General features: G+C 35.5%; 2 protein-coding genes, 1 long non-coding RNA gene and 1 other non-coding gene across 5 annotated transcripts; 1 reads left to right on the top strand and 3 right to left on the bottom strand.

The window, feature by feature from the left end:
• Nucleotides 1–3315: 3315 nt before the first annotated feature.
• LOC110889688 (transcription factor bHLH49) lies at nt 3316–6152 on the bottom strand. Of its 2 annotated transcripts, none has more exons than XM_022137250.2 (7): nt 5525–6152; nt 5238–5295; nt 5066–5134; nt 4917–4988; nt 4625–4820; nt 4027–4089; nt 3316–3611 (listed from the first exon to the last, which is right to left on the bottom strand). In XM_022137250.2, exons 1-5 carry the CDS (start codon nt 5671–5673, stop codon nt 4674–4676), a joined length of 495 nt encoding a protein of 164 aa, XP_021992942.1. In that variant the 5' UTR covers nt 5674–6152; the 3' UTR covers nt 3316–3611; nt 4027–4089; nt 4625–4673. The 2 variants fall into 2 exon arrangements, with proteins under 2 accessions (XP_021992942.1, XP_021992941.1); XM_022137249.2 differs by having other exon boundaries at nt 4020–4089; nt 5525–6151.
• A 3384-nt stretch (nt 6153–9536) lies between these two features.
• On the bottom strand, nt 9537–10678 carry LOC110891799. Its single transcript, XR_004860430.1, has 2 exons — nt 10266–10678; nt 9537–10162 (listed from the first exon to the last, which is right to left on the bottom strand). It is a non-coding gene; the product is annotated as an uncharacterized LOC110891799 (long non-coding RNA).
• Nucleotides 10679–17275: 6597 nt separating this feature from the next.
• Nucleotides 17276–17347, bottom strand: TRNAT-UGU. The gene has a single exon. It is a non-coding gene; the product is annotated as a tRNA-Thr (tRNA).
• Nucleotides 17348–20400: 3053 nt separating this feature from the next.
• LOC110891800 (cytochrome P450 86B1) lies at nt 20401–22210 on the top strand. Its single transcript, XM_022139358.2, has one exon. The coding sequence runs from the start codon at nt 20558–20560 to the stop codon at nt 22151–22153; it is 1596 nt and encodes a 531-aa protein (XP_021995050.1). The 5' UTR covers nt 20401–20557; the 3' UTR covers nt 22154–22210.
• Nucleotides 22211–22501: the final 291 nt, after the last annotated feature.

Below are 22501 nucleotides of genomic sequence, written 5' to 3'. Positions count from 1 at the left end.
TTTAAAAATGAGGGTGGAATATGTATATGCCATTACACTCCTCTTTTATCCTACATTTTATCTTAACTATTGATTTAAAAAATAAATAGTTAAGAGTACTTCTCATCTTAACCATACATATCCTTACTGGATTTTTTGTGCTATATTTTTTTATACTACATTTTTGTGCTAGATTTTTTTTACTAGGTTTTTTTGTTGTATTTTTAGAAAACAAAAGGGGTGTCACATGTCATTTTCACACTCCTATTTATAAGGACCAAAATGTTTTAGTACCAAAATGTTTTTCTTTCCTACCTACTTATAAAAAGTGAGACATGTTATTATCGCAATCCTTCTTATACTACTCATACTCAGGCAAAATCTATATATATATATATATATATATATATATATATATATATATATATATATATAAACGGGATCAGGAGAAAACGCTCAAAAGTGTGAGAACGGTGAGAACGCTTCCTTGCCTAATACGTGTCACGCCGCTTAGAGAAAGGCGGAGGGGCTTTTTTGTCCTTTCATATTTCTTTTTTATTAACGCGTGTCCCTTCATCTTTCCATTTTTTTGGCGTTTAACAAATACGTGGCGTTTTTATTGTTTTTAGATCAGAATCATAGTAAATATTTTGGCGTTTTAAGTATTGTTTTGGCGTTTTTATTGTTTTTTTGATCAGGATGCAGGCTTTTAATGTAAAAAACATCAGTAATTTTCTTGATTTTATTATATCAAGTGTTTTGCCATTTAGGATACAGGCCTATAATGTGACAGGCAATTATCGCGTTTTGAAAAGATAAATAAATTTCAATTTTCCATGTAGTGGCATTAATATAACTATAATGTTTTGGCAATGAATGATACCGTCTCTTTATTTTACTGTTTCTTTCAATTTTCATCTGTCAATTAGTGTTGATTTTTCCAGTCATACTTTGTTTGCGTTTTTGGCGTTTTGTATATCAACCTCGTACTTTGCTAGCATTCGTTCTCACAGTTTTCAAACTATCAGGCGTTTTGGTGTTTCTAGTTTTTGGCGTTTTATACTCAATTGTTTTTAAATAGCAGAGAATTAGATGATAAACAACAAAGAATTACATAACAAACAATAGAAAATGAAAAAGAAATTAAAAATTATAATCTAATTTCTCATTCAAATCTTCACTGTCATCAGTTTCTTCTACTTTAACCTTTTTGGCGTCTTGAACCTGTTTTTGAATGCCTTATGTAGATCCTTATTTTCCTACATAACGGCCGTCTTTAGAAGATGCTTATTTTTTGTGGCATCCTTTATGGTGGGTGGATATATACTTGTTTGATGACATGTTGAAGACCAACGCCTGCTCTAATGTATTGATCCCTTCATGCCATCCATGTATCCATCAAGAACAAAGTGACATGATGTCATATCAGTGTCATCAGTCTCTTTATCTTGAATATTTGTCCATCCAGCAAAAGATTATAGAGATACCCAACTTAGAGAAGAATCTATTCAGTGAAACTTCATTCAGATCAATACTCAATATAGCATAATCGAGGTTCTACACATGTGGCTTTTTTAAGTATTATTTTTTGGCGTTTTTAAAGTGAATGGTTTCTAGGGAATATGGCGTTTGTTTCTGGTTTTGTGATAAGTTGTTTGTGCAGAGAAGTATCTCTTTATAGGATGTTTTTGGCGCGTAGTTTAGCCGGGATTTTATTTATAATAAATGATATTAATAAAGTAGCCGTCTTTTCAGTTTACTGTGTATTTTTACTGTTTTTTTTTTTTTTGTTCAGCTTTTTTATGAGTTTCTAGGGTCATAGACTTCCATCTCCCAGGTTTGGCGTTTTTTAATGGGTTTAAGTAGTTTTTGGCCTTTTTTTTCATTTTTAGATTTTATTAATTAATACTTCTGCAAATTACTTTCATTATAGTTTTGGAGTTTTTGGCGTTTTTACTCCATTTATGGCGTTTTCATATGCATTATGACTGTTCGGCATTTTATTAAGATAATGTATTTTTTTATTATAAGTTGAAAAATACATAGCAAACAACAGAAAAAGAAAATTAAAAAAAATAAAAGTAAAAACAATTCATCTTCCAAATCTTCACTGTCATCAGTCTCTGTCTTCTTTGTATCATGTTCGCTGGTGGTTTGGCTTAGCCATGCTTGTGTTTTTGTGGCCGTTTGGAAAGACAAAATGACATGAGTTTTTTTTTTTAATATGTATCTTCAAACAACTCATTAGTGTCATTCGTCTTTTCATGCCATTAAAATATTCATCAAGAACAAAACACAGAAAATGACATAAGTCTGACTCCAGCATCTTTTTGTTTATTTATGATTTGTCCATCTCATGCAGCAAAATGTTATTTGAGTCACAGCACCTCAGGGAAGAATGCATTATCCGAAACTTTGGCGTAGAACAATATTTTGAATATACAAGAAATAATATTTGACATTTTTGGCATTTTACTGAGGAAATAGTGTATCTGAAAGAACCGTCGATCTTTTGGAATCTTTTGATGTTTGAGTGTTTTGGCGTTTTCTAATATGAATGGTATATTGTAGAAATTATGGCGTTTTTGAGTAGTTGTGTTTGATGTTTTTGGGATTTTGGCGTTTGTAAGTTGAATGATATATAGTAGAAAATATGGCGTTTCAGGTTCTGAGGGACGTGTTTTTATGCCTTGGATGTTTTTTGTTTATATAGCGATGTGATTTGGTCCGTAATGACGTTTTATTCATCAGTATGGCGTTTTGATATAGAGGTGTAAAGACGCTTTTACCCTTAATGAGGCGCGTCCACGTAATAAAATTGATGTTATTTACGAAAACGCCACCGCGCCAATCTAGTCCATAGATTGTTTTAATCGGACGATCCATAAGCGTTCTCACCATTCTCATACTTTCTACCGTTTTCTCGAAATCCCGACCCTATATATATATATATATATATTGGATTATCTTTCCTTTCCCATAAATGTTATTTTGACATTTAGCCATAAACCTATTTTTTTAGTATAAAAAACCCATTGAGTGCTTTTCATAATTTAACTAAACTAGTGTTATCCATGTGGCGCGTTGCGCCTATGATTAGCGGGGCTCGATTCGGTTTATTTGTGATTCGTGGCGGTATAGACACTTGTAAAGTATACAAATCTATTAAATTGAACTTTTACAAATACATAACTTCTAAATAGTTACAAATACAATAACTTCTAAATTGTTACCAACTTCTTCATGAAACATCACCTACCTTACCTATGACCAAATCATTCCTTGTTATGCTTCCTGTTACATGTTCAGAAAAGGACCTGTTCGATAATGGGATGGTTTAAAGAATGACAATTGTTGTGTTTTGATCTTCATGATTGATATGAACAAAATGTATTTCTGCTTCATACATATAAAAACAAAACAAATGATGCACAACAAACAACCTAATCAATTAGTCAACAAAATGCATATAGTCCATGCCCGTAAGATCGAAGGCGATTCGACATGCCTATCCCCGTCAATAGTGTGCGGAGCAGGTGTATGCCAATGGCATTAGCTGGTATGTTGAACCATTCACCTCTTTTCCTCCTGCATCCCTTTGCTATTCAACCCATGCACAATACAAATTCAACCTAAACAATAACAATATCAAAAAACAACTGTAAGACTATGTACATACAAAGCTAACTATTTGAGGAAAAAATAAGAAGATATTTTTGGTGCCCTCATTTGATTTCAAAAGAATGAAACTCTAAAACAACCTACCTAAGAATCTACACGTAAGTATATGGTTTTGCTCAGATAAAATTGAAAACCCAATAAATCAAGATCTATTTTGGGCGGTGGCAGGAGGTGAAAAAGGCATTGGAGTTGGAGAATCTGATGTGGAGATGGATTTTTGAAAACCCCACCACCAGAATACTAAGTAATTGCTAGGAGTATTATTTCATTTGATAAGTGTTGTAATTATTTATAACGTAAATCAAATTCGATTATATACACATGGTCATCAATATATAAATACTTGCACACTTTCTTACCAATCACCTTGCTGTAAGTCAAGATATCGCAAAAGTATTACTTCACAATCATGATTGCCAAAACTTACAACTGCAAACCACAACAAAACAACCAAGATTAAGAAGAATAGCTGAAACGTAGTAACATCATGTGAAACAATTTTAAATAAATGGTTCTGATCTAGAACCAGTTCTTAAATATAATGATGTGAAGAGTTTTGAAACCGTGATAATCCATTAGGTTCTGTTTTAACAGGTTTCAAAACATATACTCTCAAACCAACTTCATAACAACGAATCAAATCGGTTTGCGAGACTTCAATTATTTACCAGTGTTATACAATCATGTTGTCATGCATACTTGTTGGCCATTTTAATTATGATATAATATAGACCTGGAAAACGGGTCGGGTCGGGTTATGGGTTAAAATGGGTCAATTATAAAAAAAGGTTGTTTTGGTTCGGGTCGAAACGGGTCCGGGTCAGAACGGGTCTGGGTCAGAACGGGTTTGGGTCAGAACAGGTCCGGGTCAGACCGGGTTTTGCGTCGGGGCGGGTCAGGTTTTACTTTACTTTAATTTAAATAAACAATAGACAACAATTTATTAAAATAAACAGCAAATTACCTGTGAAGTAGGATCTTTAAATCCTCCACTGATAGACATCAAATGGGAATTAACCGTTCTTCTTCCCGCATCTGAATTTCTTCCAACACCAGAAATACCGCCTTTGCATAATCGCCATTTGTGACTGATTAAGAGCATACGACATTGCCATGTCAGTATCAAGCGAGCCAGAAGGTCCCAAGCGCGATTCCATCGCCTAATTAATATAAAGTTATAAACGTCCGTTAGGATAATCATTTAAGATTGTTTTATAGGGAAAATGCTACTAATGTTTTGTTGAAATATATCTTACGTATTTTGCCATGAGTCCTTCAAGGTTAAAATCCATTTGAGGACTAATGGTAGCAAGTTTCATCGACAAAAACTGCAGAAGTTAAAGTTCAATGCTTTCAAAAAATAGAAATTAAAAAGATATTATTTTCGATCATCATAGTATCATACCTCGACCTGTCGTTGTAGTGACTGTACATAGCTAATGATTTCATCTAGCATAACCACTTTGCCGGTGACCTTAAAAGTTCAAACACATTCAACATTAAGTGATATTAGAACTTTTGTTTGGTACAAATTCAAGATTCTGGTGGCAAACTTGAAAATAATTTTAATAACTAACCTTGCTACATCCAGGTACAAGATCTTGTAGGAATTTCATTCTTTCACTAATCTTCTCCCTTCTCACATATTAATAATCGAAGTAAAACACTTATGTAAGTCAATCATTTGAAGTGAAACTTCATATTCTACCATGTTTTATGACATTTTAATATCCACTAAAATTCTATTTTATGACATTATAATCCATTTGTATCATCTACTGTATGTATTCTTATGGGGAGTGACATAGAAGATAAAAAACGATTGAATACGACAATCGGGATATATATTTAAGGAAAAGCTTACTCTTTCTGCAAGACTATGACTGTTGGTAGCTTGACCTCTTCACGCCCGAACATGAATGTATTCATCACCACCTCCACTAAATTCCGCTTGACCGGCCAAAGTATTGCCGGAAAAACTTGAACCACCTTGTTTAGCTTGACGTCCGTCATCGGTCAAACAGTCAACAGGTAGGGGCGTCTCTTTAGACCCATCACCAGAAGACGATTTGAACCCGTTCCCTACAAACCCCTCTTGCGGGTGAACCTACAAAATCCTTCAAATTGCCTCTCCTTCGCAGACTTTCTCTTCTGATTCTCTCCTCGTCTCTCTTACTGTGATGACCATCGTTGCTCAAAACGGTCATACGGTAACCGTCATCACTGTTGACTGCCGTTGCGGTTACCCGAAATAACCCCACCACCATGTACGGCGGACCCGTCTATCATGTCGACGCCGGGAGCCATGTGCGGCGCTCCACCGTGTCGAAGCCGGAGACTTCGCCGGCTCTGTCTCCCAGCTCTTCTCCCCTGTATCTCTCTCCGAACCCTGTTTCATATGGGTTAGGGTTAGGGTTAGGTTTTGTAGAAAGGAGAAGGGCGGTGGGTATTTGGATGCGTGGTAGATGGTGGGTTTTATCACTGTTCATTACTGTTCATTTAGCTCAGTTTTTAATATATGTATAATAAATAAATAAAAACCTATATTTAGTTACTGTTTATTTCTTTGGATTATTAATATATATATATATATATATATATATATATATATATATATATATATATATATATATATAGAAAGTATAATGTACTTCAAGGTTTAACCTACATTAACATACATGACAAAAAATATAACGTGCGTTATTATTATAGAACGTGCGTGATTATAGTCCCATGCATGATTATGTGGTCCCATGCGTGATTATGTGGTCTCATGCGTGATTATGTGGTTTCATGCGTGATTATACCCCTGATCCAACGGTTACCATTGTCTCCTACGTGATGTATGATAAGGTTTTTTGTATGTTAACCTTACTCTATATATATATATATATATATATATATATATATATATATATATGGGAAGGTTCATTTGAGAAGAAAATTTAATTGAGAAGAAAAAGAACAAAGGGTATAATTGTAAAACATTAAATAATTTTTCATTTATCTCATTTATTATCATCTTTGACTAATTAATTAGTCATAAAAACTATCATCCTTCACACTAATGTTTTTTTGACTACACACATCTAAAGTTACCCTACACCTTTCGAAATTTACCCTACACATGTTGAAATTTTTCCTACACAACCCGTAATTTATCATATTACACATTGTAATTTATCCTACACTCTAAATTATTTTATTTTATTTTTTGAAAAAAATATATATTTTGAAGATAAGTTACAACTTTTAATGTAGTTAGCTATTAAAGAGGAATACTACTAATTAAAGATCTTTGTAGGTTTACCATATTACCCTTATAGTAACATTAAACACTTATATTAATTGAAGTAAAATGAAGCATTTTTATTGGTTGAAATTTCTTCTTTTTTCTTCTTACATAAAGTTTCTTCTCATTTGAACTCTCCACTATATATATATATATATATATATATATATATATATATATATATATAGGATTATCTTTCCTGGGGATCGCTAAAATGAAAACCACCTCTAGTTGTAAAAACCATGAGAACCACTTTATGGCCTTTAGATCAACTAGATGGATGGATGTGATTAAAAGTAGTTAATATTAATATTAAAAGATTTTTGTCTTATTATGTCTTTAATATTATAATCCAAAAGGTTATTTAAGTAAAATAACTCTATTTTGTCTTTTTATATATATTAATTTTAAATTACCTTTTTTATCCTATTCATTAATTACTTTTTATTACTTTTATTTTTTAAACATAATTTCTTTATGAAAAACATTTTTAAATTCAGATTTTTTTTAAAAGATTTTTATACTTTTTACAATTTAAGTTTTACGTTAAACTTTTTACCTTTTTTGACGCGCCGTTTTTAACGCCGTTTTTTAACGCGCCGTTTTTTTACGAGCCGTTTTTGAGGCGTAACGCGCCGTTTTAACGCTGTTTTTTAACGTCGTTTTTAACGCTGTTTTTTACGCGCCGTTTTTTTAAGGCGTCGTTTTTCTCAATCGGCGTTTTTTTAACACGCCGTTTTTAACGCGCCGTTTTTTAACGCGCCGTTTTTAACGCGCCGTTTTTTAACGCCGGTTTTTTACGCGCCGTTTTTACGTTTTTAACGCGCCGTTTTTTTAAGGCGTCGTTTTTCTCAATCGGCGTTTTTTTAACACGCCGTTTCTAACGCGCCGTTTTTAACGCGCCGTTTTTTAACGCCGGTTTTTTACGAAAAATTTTACGTAAAACTTACGATAAACTTTTTACGTTTTACGTAAAAGTTACGAAAAAATTTACGTAACACTTTTTACGCTTCACGTTTTTACGTTTAACGATAAAAAGTTTACGGTTTACGTAAACAAATTTACGGTTTAATTTATTTTTACAAAAAACGTTTTTACGCAAAACCGAACGCAACAGAAAATCGCCGTTTTTTTACGTTAAATTTTTTACGTTTTAACGCGCCGTTTTTTTACGTTTTACGTTAAAATTTTTACGTTTTAACGCGCCGTTTTTTTACGTTTTACGTCAAAAAAGTTTACGTTTTACGATAAAAAAGGTTACGGTTTACCATAAAAAAGTTTACGTTTTACGATAAAAAAGTTTACGGTTTACGTAAACTTTTTATGTTTCACGTTAAACTTTTTGCGTTTCACGTTAAACTTTTTACGTTTTACGTTCTACGTAAAACGTTTAACGTTCTACGCGTCAATTTTTTACGTTAACGTTATTTTACGCCCCGGTTTTTTACGTTAACGTTTTTTTAACATTTTACGCGCCAATTTTTTACGTTAACGTTATTTTACGTTTTACGCCCCGATTTTTTACGTTTTACGCCCCGGTTTTTTACGTTTTACGCGTCGGTTTTTTACGTTTTACGCGTCGGTTTTTTACGTTTTACGCCCGGCTTTTTCACGCGTCGTTTTTTCAACGCGCCGTTTTTCCGTTTTACGTTAAAAATTTTACATTTTACGTTTTACGCTCGATTTTTTCATGCGGCGTTTTTTTTTACGTTTAACTTTTTACGTTTTGCGTAAAACTTTTTACGTTTTACGTTAAACTTTTTACGTTTTCCGATTTACGTTAAATTTTTACGTCTTACGTTTTTTCGTTTTACGTTTTTATATTAACGTTTTTTACGTTTTACCTAAAACTTTTTACTTTTTACGTTAAAAAGTTTACGGTTTACGTCAAAAAGTTTACGATTTATTTTTTTTTTTTACAAAAATTTTTTTAGGAAAAAACGAACGCACCCAGAAATCGCAAACTCGGTGAAGCGTCTCGGATATATTGTTTTCATCATCGACGCCTAAAAAAAACCCAACAAACAAAATATTTTACGTAAAACTTTTTACGTTTTACTTTTTATGTTAAAAAATTTACGTTTTACGTAAAATTTTTATGTTTTACGTTTTACATGAAATTTTTACGTAAAACTTTTTACGTTTTGCGTAAAACTTTTTACGTTTTTACGTTTTACGTTAAAACGAACGCACCCATAAATCGCAAAACAAAAATGCACCCAGAAAATCGCAAACTCGGTAGGTGTCTCAGATAGGTTGTTATCGTCATCGACGCCTCATATATTTTTTTTTAAACAACAACATCAAAACAAAGTGTATCTCAAAAAAAAAAAAACGTGGTTTGGCTCAGATTTTCCGATAATCAAAAAGGCTGCAAAGTGGGGTTGCAGGTTCAAAAACCTACCCTCCGCCGTCCTTGCCGCGCCATCGTCATCAAAATCTAGTTTTTTTTTTTTTTTTTTTTTGCATCATCGCCATCCAATCCAAAACATATCAACCCCACAGTCACTGATCAAACAAGAACAAACCAGATTCAAACCACAAGATTCAAAACCAACAAGATTCAAAACCAACAAAAACCCAGTTCATCAAAAAAGCACCCAGTTCATCAACAAAAACCCAGATTCAAACCCAACAAAAACCCAGTAACAATAACAACCAAACATGATGTAGATACCCAAAATCAAATCAAAGAAAACCCCATCAACAATAACAAAATGATGTACATACCCAAAATCAAATCGAGCACCCACCACCTCCGACATCGAGCACCCACCACCTGCCATCGAGCACCCACCATCTCCGACAACGACACTCCACCACCATCATCGAGCACCCACCACCTCCAACATCGGCACTCCACCGCCGTCATCAAGCACCCACCACCTCCGATGTTTTAACCCCAGATTCAACAGATTCAACAGAATCAAACCCACAAAGATTCAAACCTACGAGACAAACCCACAAAGATTCAAACCCATATTCAAAAAAAAATAAAATCCCACCTTCACTGACCCAACTCAAAACCATTATCGAGCACCCACCACCTCCGACATCGAGCACCCACCACCTGCCATCGAGCACCCACAACCTCCGACAACGACACCAACCCCAACGCCACCAACCCACCTCTGCCCCACACCACCCATAAAACCCCCACCGCCACCAACCCCAACGCCACCGCCACCACCACCAACAACCGTCGTCCACCTTCATCATAAAAAATCCCCCCAAAAAACAAAATTAAATAATAAGAAAGATAAGTAGATCTATGTGATAAAGAGATATATAGAAACAGGTGGGTGTGGATGACCTGAATAGATGGCGGCGGATGGAGTGGAGGTCACTTGGGAAGGCAGAAGGGGTGACGGTGGGTCGCCGGGAGAAGGAGGGGGTCGTCGGAGAGCATATCTGAGTTCGGTGTGGGTGTGGTGTTTGGGGGTTTCCGGTAACGTCGCCGGTGAGGGGGTGGCCAAGGGGAGAGAAGATGGTGGTTGTACATGCTGGTAATCGGTATTCCAGGCCGCCGATTTGTGTGTTCAGAGGTAGATGGTGGTTCGGTCAGAGGGAATAGTAGGGTCACGGTGGTGATTCATTGCCTAGTTGCTTAGTCACAGGAGAAAAAAGAACACATAGGAGAGATGGTTTGTAGGGTGAAGGGAGCTCGAGCAGTAAGGAAGGAATGTGTTAGGTGTTGAGTCATGGGGTTTGAATTTCAACATATGAGGTCTCTGCAACTTTCAAGAGGTGAGAGGTGAGGGGATTAATATTTTGAAGAGAGATAAAGAGAGTTCTAAGGGCATGCGGGGTGCACACCGAAAACCCCTTCGGGGATGTGTTTCACCGGTCGGCAAGAACACCGCCATCGATGCGGTGAGTAGAGAGAGGAGAGAGGAACGGTGGCGGCTCACCGAAGAGAGAGGGAGGAGAGAGAGAGGGAGTGACCAATCACAGCTTTCCTTTTTTTTTTAAAAAAAAAAAAATCCAATTCACCTAAGAGGGGAGTGGCGCCATCAAATTGGGGTGTTAGGGGAGTTTAAGAGGGGACTTGACGTGGCACACGGGGATTGGTTTGGCGTAAGAGAGGGGACTCACCTATTAGGTGAGCACCCCCTTCACCCTAATGAAATAAAGATGAGGGGACAGAAAAGCATTAAATGGAGAAAGAGTGTGGTGATTTGACATATGAGGTAATTGACCAATATACCCTTTATGTTGGCACAATGTGATTGGTTGAGAGTAGTTCTCGCGGTTCTTACAACTGGAGGTGGTTTTCATTTTAGCGGCTCCCTATCTTTCCTTTCCCATAAATGTTATATTGACATTTAGCCATAAACCTATTTTTTTAGTATAAAAAACCCATTGAGTGCTTTTCATAATTTAACTAAATAAATAAATAAAAACCTATAATTTAGTTACTGTTTATTTCTTTGGATTATTAATATTAAAATATTAAATATTAAATTAATTAATTAATATATAGGACAATATATATGACAATTGACATTTAGCCATAAACCTATTTTTTTAGTATTGACATTTAGCCATAAACCTATTTTTTTAGTATAAAAAACCCATTGAGTGCTTTTCATAATTTTGTTAGACAATGTGAACATCATACTTTTTTGGATATTTATATAAGAATGACGGTGGACTCTAGTTTCCTTAAACCAGTCGGCAGGACGTGGGTTTGTATACGGCGCCGGTTTCCGCGAGTATAATAGAGGCTCATCAAATTAAACAAGTCCTACAACTACAATTGCGCAGCAAATTATGGGCTTGTATTAGTTAAATATATACAATTAATTAAACTGTAACAAAATATACACAAGGAAACAAAATGTGACAGCCAACGTTTAATCGACAGTTAACTATTGTTTTGTTTCAAAAGGAGGAACCACACTAAAATAAATATTTGTCTATTTTAAATCGGTCTTAATCATCATCTTGTCTGTAATTAAAACAAGAGTTATACTTGCATCTTCGTTTTAATAAAAAAGTTATTATGTATGCGATCAAAATACAACGTATTTGTACTTTGATTTACACCCGTATAAGTTTTATTAGTTCACATGGTGCATTTAAAATAGAGCTCCTATAGACACATAATAGAATGGAACAATTCTCCATTTAGATTGTTATTGCTCTTTATTTTCCGGCAATAAGACTGATTATTTGTAATAACATGTAAAAAATACGTTTGTTAGATTAAACGGTCAATTTTGATGGATTACATTGAGCTCCTACGGACCTCTATAGGTAAACAATCAATGCTTTACGACTAGTTACCCAAATACTAATCTCAGAATGAATTTTGGTCCTTTATGGACTGTTATGGAAAGTCATGTCAGCAGGGGCAGACCTATGGCCTATCGTGGGTGGATGGGCGCACCCTTTGAATTTTTATTTTTTAGTTTTATATGTACGTCAAAATCTCGACCGCCCCTCATAAAAGTTTGCAATCGCACCCCTTGAAGCTGAGAAAGGAGAGCGTAAAGGGCTTGATCAGAAAAAAATTCCGGCCAAATAAGAAGGCGTGAGTTGAAGAACCGTTCTTGTAAGGATGAAGATGTACGAAATTTATAGGTTTATAGGAATTGATTGTTTTCAATTTCTAACAAAACTCAACAAACAAAGTGACTTTATATAGAGTTCACTTTTTCTACTTCATTAAATACTTTTATCTAATAGTAAATGATTTTGTATGATTATATTTAGTTCTTAAATATATATTATTAATTTATGAGGTTAGCATGGTATATATTTCACTGTTATGTTACTTTTTATTAGATCATGTATAGTGGTAAGGAAGACCCTTGGGCATTATCTGCCATTTGGCGGTCTAGTCAGCAATGTGGCATTATAGGGCGTTTTTTCTAAAATTTGTGTAGTGGAGATGTGGGCATTATATTAAAAGGGTGTAAATAATTAAATAAATAAAAAAACATGAAAAAAAAATAATTGGCCAAGGAAAAAGATGGTTACATGTGAATATCTTCAAAATGGGGCAAGAGCATTGTTTAAAAAACGTTTTTCAAACTTTATGAGCAAAAAAGCTCTGGGGGCGGTGTGTGTGGCGTGATGGGGCGTTGTTTTATAAAAAAACGCCTAAAAACCGACGACTACGGGTGGTCTTATTTGCTCAAGTATATTAATTATTAAAAATGTAGAGTTATGTGAAACGTTTCTTAAGAGTATAATTTAATTAAAAAACTTAAAACATTCCTTCTTAAGGGTATAATTTAATTAAAAAACTTAAAACATTCCTTAAGTTTTTATCATATTACTAAAAGAAAAAAAAAATATTGTGGAAATGTTTCTTTAAAAGAATAAATTTTGATTATAAAACTTTATAACAATGGTTAAGTTTTTATCATATAGGCCAAAAGAAGAAAAATACATAAAAAAGGAAGCAGGCCATTGAAAGAACAACCCTCAGACCCATTGAACTTTTGACTTGACCCGATTCAACCTGAACTAAACCGAAAAAAATTATTACATAGCAATAAACAAATGGTTCCCTATAAACTTTTGCACCCCTTGAAAAATTTTTCTGGGTCCGCCACTGCATGTCAGACTTTACGATCCTTTACCCATAAGTTAGGGTCTTAAATAAAACAATCCTATTACGAACTCTTATGGAAAGATTGGTCAGGCCTTATGGCCCGTAACCAATTAATAACGATCAAATACAGTCTAGATAAGGTTTACTAGGCTAAACCATGTCTTTACGCGTAATCTATGCATCATGACATGACTGGGCATTTTCCTCAATATGCCCATGCCAATCATTAGGTTGCTTAACGCATTTAACACTTAATGTGCTATTGCGTCTATACGCAACCCTGACCATTACAACTACCTTGTTTTCTTCCCGGATATTAGATTATGGGGGTGTTTGGGTTAGCTTATTTTGGAGCAACTTATTTGTAACAACCCGCACTTTTGTGCGTTGTTACTACTCGTTATGCCTAGCACCAGAGATTCGGATCATAATGTAACTACATCGGATACATCGCTAAATCGAAGTATAATCGAATAATTACGCATATTCTATCTCTATTACAAGCTATTTTTCGTAAATAATAACACTCACGATGATGTTGAGTGAGGACTTAATCTACCCTCCTCGATAACCGTGAGGTGTCAAAATATAAACAATCAACGCTAACAAGGACTTTCGGGTGAGTACCATGCCTCCAGCCATCGTGACGATGATGGCAATACGAGCAAGTAGTGCCCCGATAACCCTTGTGGCACATCACATCGAAGAACGCACTCGAAGGCACGCGTAACTCGATCATCGCACCAAATATTGAATATATAGATACGTATATACGACCCTTTTGTGATTAATTATAATAAATAAATGAATAATGATCTAAATATATGGAAATGTGGACCAAAACTATCGCAACGCACCAAAAACGAGGATTGGGAAGCCTCCGGACGGATGGGCCAGCTGAACGGCTAGGCCAACCGATCGGACAGGCCAGCCGGACGGTTGGGCCAGCCGATCGGACAGGCCGGCCGAACGGCTGGGCCAGCCGATCGGACAGGCCGTCCGATCCAGACTGGGCCGACCGATCGGACAGGCCGTCCGATCCGGACAGGCCGTCCGATCGAACGGGCCGTCCGATCCAGGCCAACTTGCCCTCCCTTCCTTCCTCCTTGCCTATAAATACCCCCCATTCACCTCCAACACACTTGTTGTCACTGTTGCTGCTCGACCAGAAGTTCCAGCCCCTTTATCTCTCGATTTCTCGCGATTCTTGTAAGTTTTCAACTCAAATCTTGTACTTCCTTGATCTATATGCATTCCTCCACCTTTCTATCTTTCAAATTCCAACTTTTAACCATGAAATCAACAGATTTGGAGTGTTCTAGAGTGACTTCATCATGAAGTTCTTATGAACTTCAAGTGTTGGCCTCATTCCGCCAAGAACAACTCAGATCTAAAGGATTTCCATAAGAATAACAGCATTTTCACATCAGATCTACACATAATCATGGATAAAAGGATTGAAGGATGGTTTTTCAACTTTCTTTCAACTCTTTTACTCTTAAAGTATTCAAAAACGGTGGAATCGGAGCTTATACCGACCTTCTACTCATTTTTAGTGTCGAGTTGGTCAAAGATCTGATTCCTAACGATGAAACAACCAATTTCGGGTTAAACAAAGAAAAACCACCAAGAACGGCCAATTCTGACGGAACGGGGTGATTCCCGGCCGCTAGAACAAGTCGGTTTTGATGGAATTTCAGTTGTTCAACACACGTCACATCAACGTCCCGACCAAAACCGCCGAAAAACATGCAGAAATTGTCGAAAACAGGTGGACGGGCCAGCCGATCGAACAGCCCAACCGATCGGACAGGCTAGCCGATCGGACAGGCTGGCCGATCGGACGGCCCAACGATCGGACAGGCTAGCCGATCGTACAGGCTGGCCGATCGGACAGCCCCTCCGATTGGGCTGCCCATCCGATCGAACAGCCTATTCGATCGGACAACCCATCCGAACGGGCCAGCCTTTGATCCGATTTTCGTTCAATTCCGCTTATTCCGTTATCATTTAACGCGCCATCAAACACTTATATGATCAGTCTATAATCAGGGCATTCTCGGACATAATCCCGCCAATCCAAACCAAATACGCACTGTGAGTATACTTGACCCCTTTTTTATCGAATTTTGGGTGTAACATACGTTCCTTATAAATCGAACTTATCAACGAATGATTCAATTAGTCAATTTTATCACTTGCGAATAACTGCTTGCATAGAAATACGTGATGCTAGTTGCATGTATGCTAGGACTTATACTCGTGACGTCCCACCACGACTAGTATAGTACTATTGCCCCGACGGGGTCTAGTTATGCCATCGAAGAATCGAGCATCAAGGACTTAGCTGCTAGTATCAGTTTTGTGAGTATATATGTCGTGTATTACGTTTATGCATGTGGAAATTCGCAGCACTTTTAACCTATTATACTAATACATATCAAACATGTATACTCGCCAATACTTTTGTATTGACAATATTTTAACGTATGTTGCAGGATTAGTTGAAGTCTTCATCAAATCAAGCTAGGAAGTCTAGAAACTCACCTAAAATCTAGGTTGTCGGATTTGAATTGTTCGAGAGGACAAGAAATCTGTGATGACTTATGTGATTGTATTATTTGTTAGTATGGGATAACGAATGTAATAAATATTATCGCAATATAGTTGTTATGGATTCTCTTGAGCAATCTGATTCGCCTAGTGTCGCGCCTCGATGATTCTGCCATCGGTTGGGGTGTGACATTATGACTTATTGACTTATATAAGTTAATAAGTTGTTTTTTGAGTGTTTGGGTTAGCTTACTTTAGAGGGTTTTGTGTGTTGAGAAGTCATTTTTGAGAAGGAATCCCAAACACCCACTATGACTGGAAATAAACGTAACCTATTAAGATAAGGCCACATATATACCTTTCGAACCATTGGTCTTTATGGAACTGATTGAAGAACCACCCTCTGCGAGTTCCATGAATAGCCAGACAACGCAGCCGAACCTCTACAAAAAGGAATTATTTGTTTTGACTCGTTACTCGACCAGACATATTTCTATGAGCCATGAGGTTGTAAAGAACTTACGATTGATTCCTTTAAATGTGTTTTCCGAAGGACTAGTCCAGAGATCCAAGCAACCAACCCACTCAAATTGGTGATCAATTAAAGCGACCAAATTAAAACTTGGTTACTATTCTACAAAGTTACCTCAGTTAATATACAACCACCAAAAGATACTTTGAATTAACTTGTAATATTTTTAGTAAGTTGGGATGATACATTTATATCACACAAATAACATACTTTTGGTTGGATCTATGCATTCCCCTAATTGATCAAATTGACTAGATCATGGAAACAAATCAGAGTGTATGATGATGAATGGATCATTCTTGAATTTGCAAAAGAATTTAACCCATGGTTATAAATCATAATTCCAAACAAACAAATTCCATCAAATAGAGATGTACAAAAAACCTCTGGATTTTCAAACCGGTTCCTAACCTGATCTGATACGACGCCTGAAATCGCCAGCTTGTATATCGGTTCCTACTCTCGTTGCTGAAGCTGGTTTGGACCCGAACCGAGTTGGAAACACCTATTTGAACCGGTTTCAACCCGACCCAAACTGATTTGTCGAGTCATAAACCGGTTATGGAGGAAAAGATCCGAGTTTTCAAAGTTGACCATCATTCAATTGAGTAGTTTCAGCAAACTAAATATGAATCCAGTTGTAGAAATAGGATTCAAAAAATAATTAAAAATATGCCCCCATGCAGGATCGAACTACAGACCTCCAGTTTACAAGACTGGCGCTCTACCACTGAGCTATAAGGGCTTTTGTTTTAAACTGTAGTTTTCTGTTTTAGTACTTAGAAAATGTAAGTGTGCTAAATTTTTGAAAGCTCACAACAATGTAGAGCTGAATATGATGGTCTGAAACTAAAGTTAGAAATAGAAAGCCGATTTTTCTATGAAAAGTTTAGTTTTACAATACTTTATCCAACTTAGACATGTTATATAACTATATATATAGTGTATAACTAAAATCTTCATATACAAACTAGCTTGTTAAATAGAAACGACAGATAGCTTGAGCAATTAATTAATTAATTTTTTACTAATTCACTAAGAGCATCCACAATAAGGCCCTTAAAAACACCTAAAAACATAACTCACCCAATAAGAAAACACAAAAACACATAAAAACATTGCCACATCATCACCACCTTTTATATTTAAAGGTTTTTTTTTTTTTAGTTTATCACCCAACCCTCCATCCTTTGGCCTCACCACCTGACAAAAAGCATCTCAAATATGCGTTCTTCATCAAATATAGATCTCAAAAACATGGTAAAAAAATGAATCCCACAATAAGAACAAATGGATGAGGTGGAAAAATGGCAAAAAAAAACAACCCATAAAAATAGCTATTGGGGATGGTCTAAGCATTACTTCTATTCACAAATGAATATATAATGGGCCGACACGAATAAATATATGAACCGGGTTTGGGTTGAAAATTTTGACCAATATTTACAATCCCTAATAAAAACAATATGATAAAAATCTTTTGATGTTTTAAGGTGGTGTTTGAATTGTTTGTTTGGGTGGAGATACAGTAGGAAGTTTATTTGGCTAGGAAGTGATCTTGATCATCCATTAAGTTAATCAAAGACTAAGATTAAATCAGGGAAATTGAAAGGAAGAAAAGAGGCGTGTGAGTTTGTTCAAGGGCATTCTAGTCAATCCAAGCCAATAGTTTCTCTCTCCTCCAAATCCCCCCCCCCCATTTTTTAAACGTTAATAACTCTTTCATACGACATTATTTTTTTATAAAAATTGCACCCAAAAAACGAGCGTTTTTTTATCTTTAAAACGAGTATACTATTGCTATATTTTAAAAAAAAAATTTAAAACACAGTTGCGTAAAACGCAATAGAAAAACCACCAGTTGCGTAAAACGCAATGAAAAAAAAACCTAAAAAATGACATTTTTCTAAAACGCAATGCACCAAAAACACAAAGAAATGACTTATTTGTAAAACGCAATGGCCAGAAAACACAAAGAAATGTCTTATTTGTAAAACGCAATGGCCAGAAAACACATAAAAATGTGTTTTACCTAAAACGCAATGCACCAAAAACACATAAAAAGGTGTTTTACCTAAAATGCAATGCACCAAAAATACAAAAAAATGTCTTATTTGTAAAACGCAATGGCCAGAAAACACTTAAAATGTCTGTTTTCTAAAACGCAATGGACTGAAAACACATAAAAAAGTATTTTACCTAAAACGCAATGCACCAAAACACAAAGAAATGTCTTATTTGTAAAACGCAATGGCCAGAAAACACTTAAAAATGACTCATTCTAAAACGCAATGGACTGAAAACACCTAAAAAATGTGTTTTACCTAAAACGCAATGACTAAAAACACTTAAAAATGTGTTTTTTTCTAAAACGCAATAGCCAGAAACCACATAAAACTCTCTTATTTCTAAAACGCAATGGACACATAAAACTGTCTGTCACTGTGAACTGTCTGAATTGTCTACGAATTACTGTCTTCGAAATGAGCCAATTTCTGGAAAATTAATTTTTCTGATGCGTTTTTAGTACAGCAATTTCTGGAAAATGTGGCTCTGCCCCTTGGACCCCGCCAGGGGCTGCCGCCCCCGGACCCCGCCAAGATCGTAAAACGCAATGACTAAATCAAAAACCCAGATCGTGAAAATGAAATTAAAGAATTTCTTACATGGATCGAAGCCGATTTCTTCATCAATTGACGAAATTTGAATGATAGAAACACTTATCAACGCTCGAATCGAGTGATTATCTCCAAAATCACCGGAAAAAACGAGATTTTTTTATGAAATTAAACTGGGTTTTCTTCAAAAAAAGCTGAAAAACACGTTGATTGGGTTTTGAATCATTGATTGGTGATGAAAATTGCACTATAATGTAGTGATTATTTAGAGAGAAAGTGAAGAAATAGTTGAAGATGGTGGGTTTTGAAGTTACTGGGTTTTGAAAAAGGAAGAAGAAAGAGTTGGATTGACTAAAATACCCTTTCTCTTTATTTTAAAATTTGCCACATGTCATAATCCTATGGCTTCCTATCCTTCCTAGGCAAAATTAACTTCCTATTTTTGATCTTTTCCCTTGTTTGTTTTACTTATAAGCAATCATATATATTATATAAGCAATTTAGATAAACAATACAATTAAATATTTGCATATAAAATTTCCAAGAAACAGGTAACAAATTAATTGTTCATATAACCTACAAATTAACTTATAACCACTATAGCAAATCACTAAAAGCTCATGGTTCGTTAAAACTTAGGATAACTGATGTAAAATGAGTGGTAAATTGCACTCTTTCGATCGAAATCTATAATTAAAAAAAATCACTATTATTTATATGTTAAACTTGATAAGAAATTACATCGAAATCTATAATTAAAAAAAATCACTATTATTTTATATGTTAAACTTGATAAGAAATTACATCGAAATAGATGGACCGGGCAACAAGCTGCGCCGCTACCCAGATTTTCTAGGGCAAATACTAAATACACCACACTTACATTATGCAAGATCTGCACTTACAACTTTTTAGTCGTAAAGTACACCACTTATCATCAGAAAGTCTCCTTGCGGTTGATATGGGTTTTGTGACTTCTATAATTTTATTTCATCTTTTCTTTACAAGTGAATCGGGAAAAAACACTTTGAACATGTAAATCACAAGAGTTTTCTTGTAAAAACCAACATAGGAAAAACACATTTTGCATGGTAAGGTGGTTGTTACAAATTGAGCCTTAACTTACCAAAAGAGCCGTCTTGAACTCACAAAAGTTCATGTATATATGTGTTTAGTTAGCTAGTAAACCACCAATCTGATTTTATAAGCACACATATACATAGATCAATCAGTTAAATTAATTTGATTGGATCACTGTTTCACTCTCAATATTCTCTCTTACAATCTCTTATCTATTATTTCATGAAACCACATAATTTCCATCACAAAAACAACATATGGAGTGCACCATGATCCTCAAGAACCTCATATTCTCTTCACCAAGATGGTTGTATTCCCATTTATGGCTTTCAGACATAACAATGGGGCTCTTCATCATCTTCATATCCAAATCCATAATTCAAAGTCTCACGACAAGAGGTCCTATGATATGGCCGATTGTTGGATCGTTTCCAACGGTTGCCTTAAATGCCTTTAACATGTATGAATGGGGTAGCAAAGCTTTGATCAAATCTGGTGGAACATTTTCCTATAGAGGTCTTTGGATGGGTGGCACTTTTGGGATTGTCACAAGTGATCCTATTAAAATCGAATACATGCTCAAGACAAATTTCAAAAATTTCCCAAAAGGGAAAGCTTATAAAGAAAGATTCTATGATTTTCTTGGAGATGGGATCTTTAACGCCGATGACGAGTTGTGGAGGATGCAGCGTCGTGTGGCAAACTCGGAAATGCATTCTACTCGCTTCATACGCTTCTCCATGGACTCCATTAAGACACTTGTGCATGACAAGTTGTTGAAGCTTTTAGATGCTAAAAAGGGGTGTGTTATTGATTTGCAAGATGTGCTTCTTCGTTTTACTTTTGACAATACTTGTGCAGTCGCATTTGGTGTCGATTCGGGGTGTTTGGATGTTGAATTACCAGAAATGCCCTTCGCGAAGGCATTTGAGAAGGTGACTTTTATGATTTTGATGAGGTTTTTGACCCCTCGTTACCTTTGGAAGCCACTAAAGTTTTTCAGATTAGGGTTTGAGAAAACACTACAAGAAGCTGTCAAAGTTGTGCACGATTTCGCTGAAAAAACTGTAAGAGAAAGAAAAATGGAATTATTATCCAACAAAGAAGGCATAAAGGGCACTTCAAGGTGTGATCTTTTGTCAAGACTTATTATAATGGAACAAGATAAAAAAGAAAAGTTTTTTTCTGATAAACTGCTTCGAGATTTTTGCATGAGTTTCATCTTAGCAGGTAGAGACACAAGCTCAGTGGGATTATCATGGTTTTTCTGGTTAGTTGCCAAAAATCCATCTGTTGAAACACGAATTCTCGAGGAAATCCATGACATCTTACGAAAGCGAGAAGAACCCTACAAGGAAAATCAAGAAAACATAATATTTACATTAGAAGAGCTGAAAAACATGACTTATCTACAAGCAGCAATATCTGAATCCTTACGTTTATACCCTCCTGTCTCATTTGATCACAAAGAGCCACAAGAAGACGATGTTTTCCCAGATGGGACTCCAGTTCGAAAGGGTGCACGAGTTGTATACATGATGTATGGCATGGCTAGAATGGAGAGCCTTTGGGGTAAAGACTGTTGTGAGTATCGGCCTGAAAGGTGGATTAAAGATGGTAAATTTGTGAGGGAGAGCCAGTTCAAGTACACAGTGTTTAATGCTGGTCCACGGATGTGTGTGGGCAAAAAGTTTGCATATATGCAAATGAAAATGATTGCTGCTTCGATTTTACTAAGGTATAGATTGAAACTCGTTGAAGGACAAAAAGTATGTCCAAAAGTAAACACTACACTTTATATGAAGCATGGGCTATTGGTCATAATGGAGCCTAGGGCAAAGTTAATAGATTGATGTTGAATTTCATGTAATTCCTTTAATGTAATGGTTGTGAACTTATTTGGATTGTTAAATAGGGTTCAAGTTATACCTATATATGTGACACATAATGAAACTTTATGTCAATTCTACTCATATTATTTTTCTTTATCACATTAATTTTAGTTAAATTTTTTATGATGGGTAAAATGACTCATAAAAGATGGTATGATTGAGAATAGAAATCGCCATGTGATATAGACATGTCGGCATGTTGGGATTGTCGGGTATGACCCGAGCCACATATTAGGAAACAAGATACTACAGCTGATCTCAAGGAATAATTCATGCTCTTGATTATTACATTTAAACTATTCAACCTTT

The sequence above is a fragment of the Helianthus annuus genome, chromosome 6 (genome assembly GCF_002127325.2).
Source record: "Helianthus annuus cultivar XRQ/B chromosome 6, HanXRQr2.0-SUNRISE, whole genome shotgun sequence".
NCBI lineage: Eukaryota > Viridiplantae > Streptophyta > Magnoliopsida > Asterales > Asteraceae > Helianthus > Helianthus annuus.
Note: the sequence above shows the minus strand (reverse complement) of the source record. Positions and strands in the feature narration are given on the sequence as shown.

What these genes read in the sequence shown, in the direction of transcription:
- LOC110889688 (XM_022137250.2), bottom strand. Translation starts at nt 5,673, where the DNA reads ATGACGGACGTCAAGCTAAACAAGGTGGTTCAAGTTTTTCCGGCAATA. An exon ending in CACTACAACGACAGGTCGAG is followed by an intron (nt 4,989 to 5,065) that starts GTATGATACTAT and finishes TAACTTCTGCAG; the next exon opens with TTTTTGTCGATGAAACTTGC. An exon ending in AAGGACTCATGGCAAAATAC is followed by an intron (nt 4,821 to 4,916) that starts GTAAGATATATT and finishes TATATTAATTAG; the next exon opens with GCGATGGAATCGCGCTTGGG.
- LOC110891800 (XM_022139358.2), top strand. Translation starts at nt 20,558, where the DNA reads ATGGAGTGCACCATGATCCTCAAGAACCTCATATTCTCTTCACCAAGA.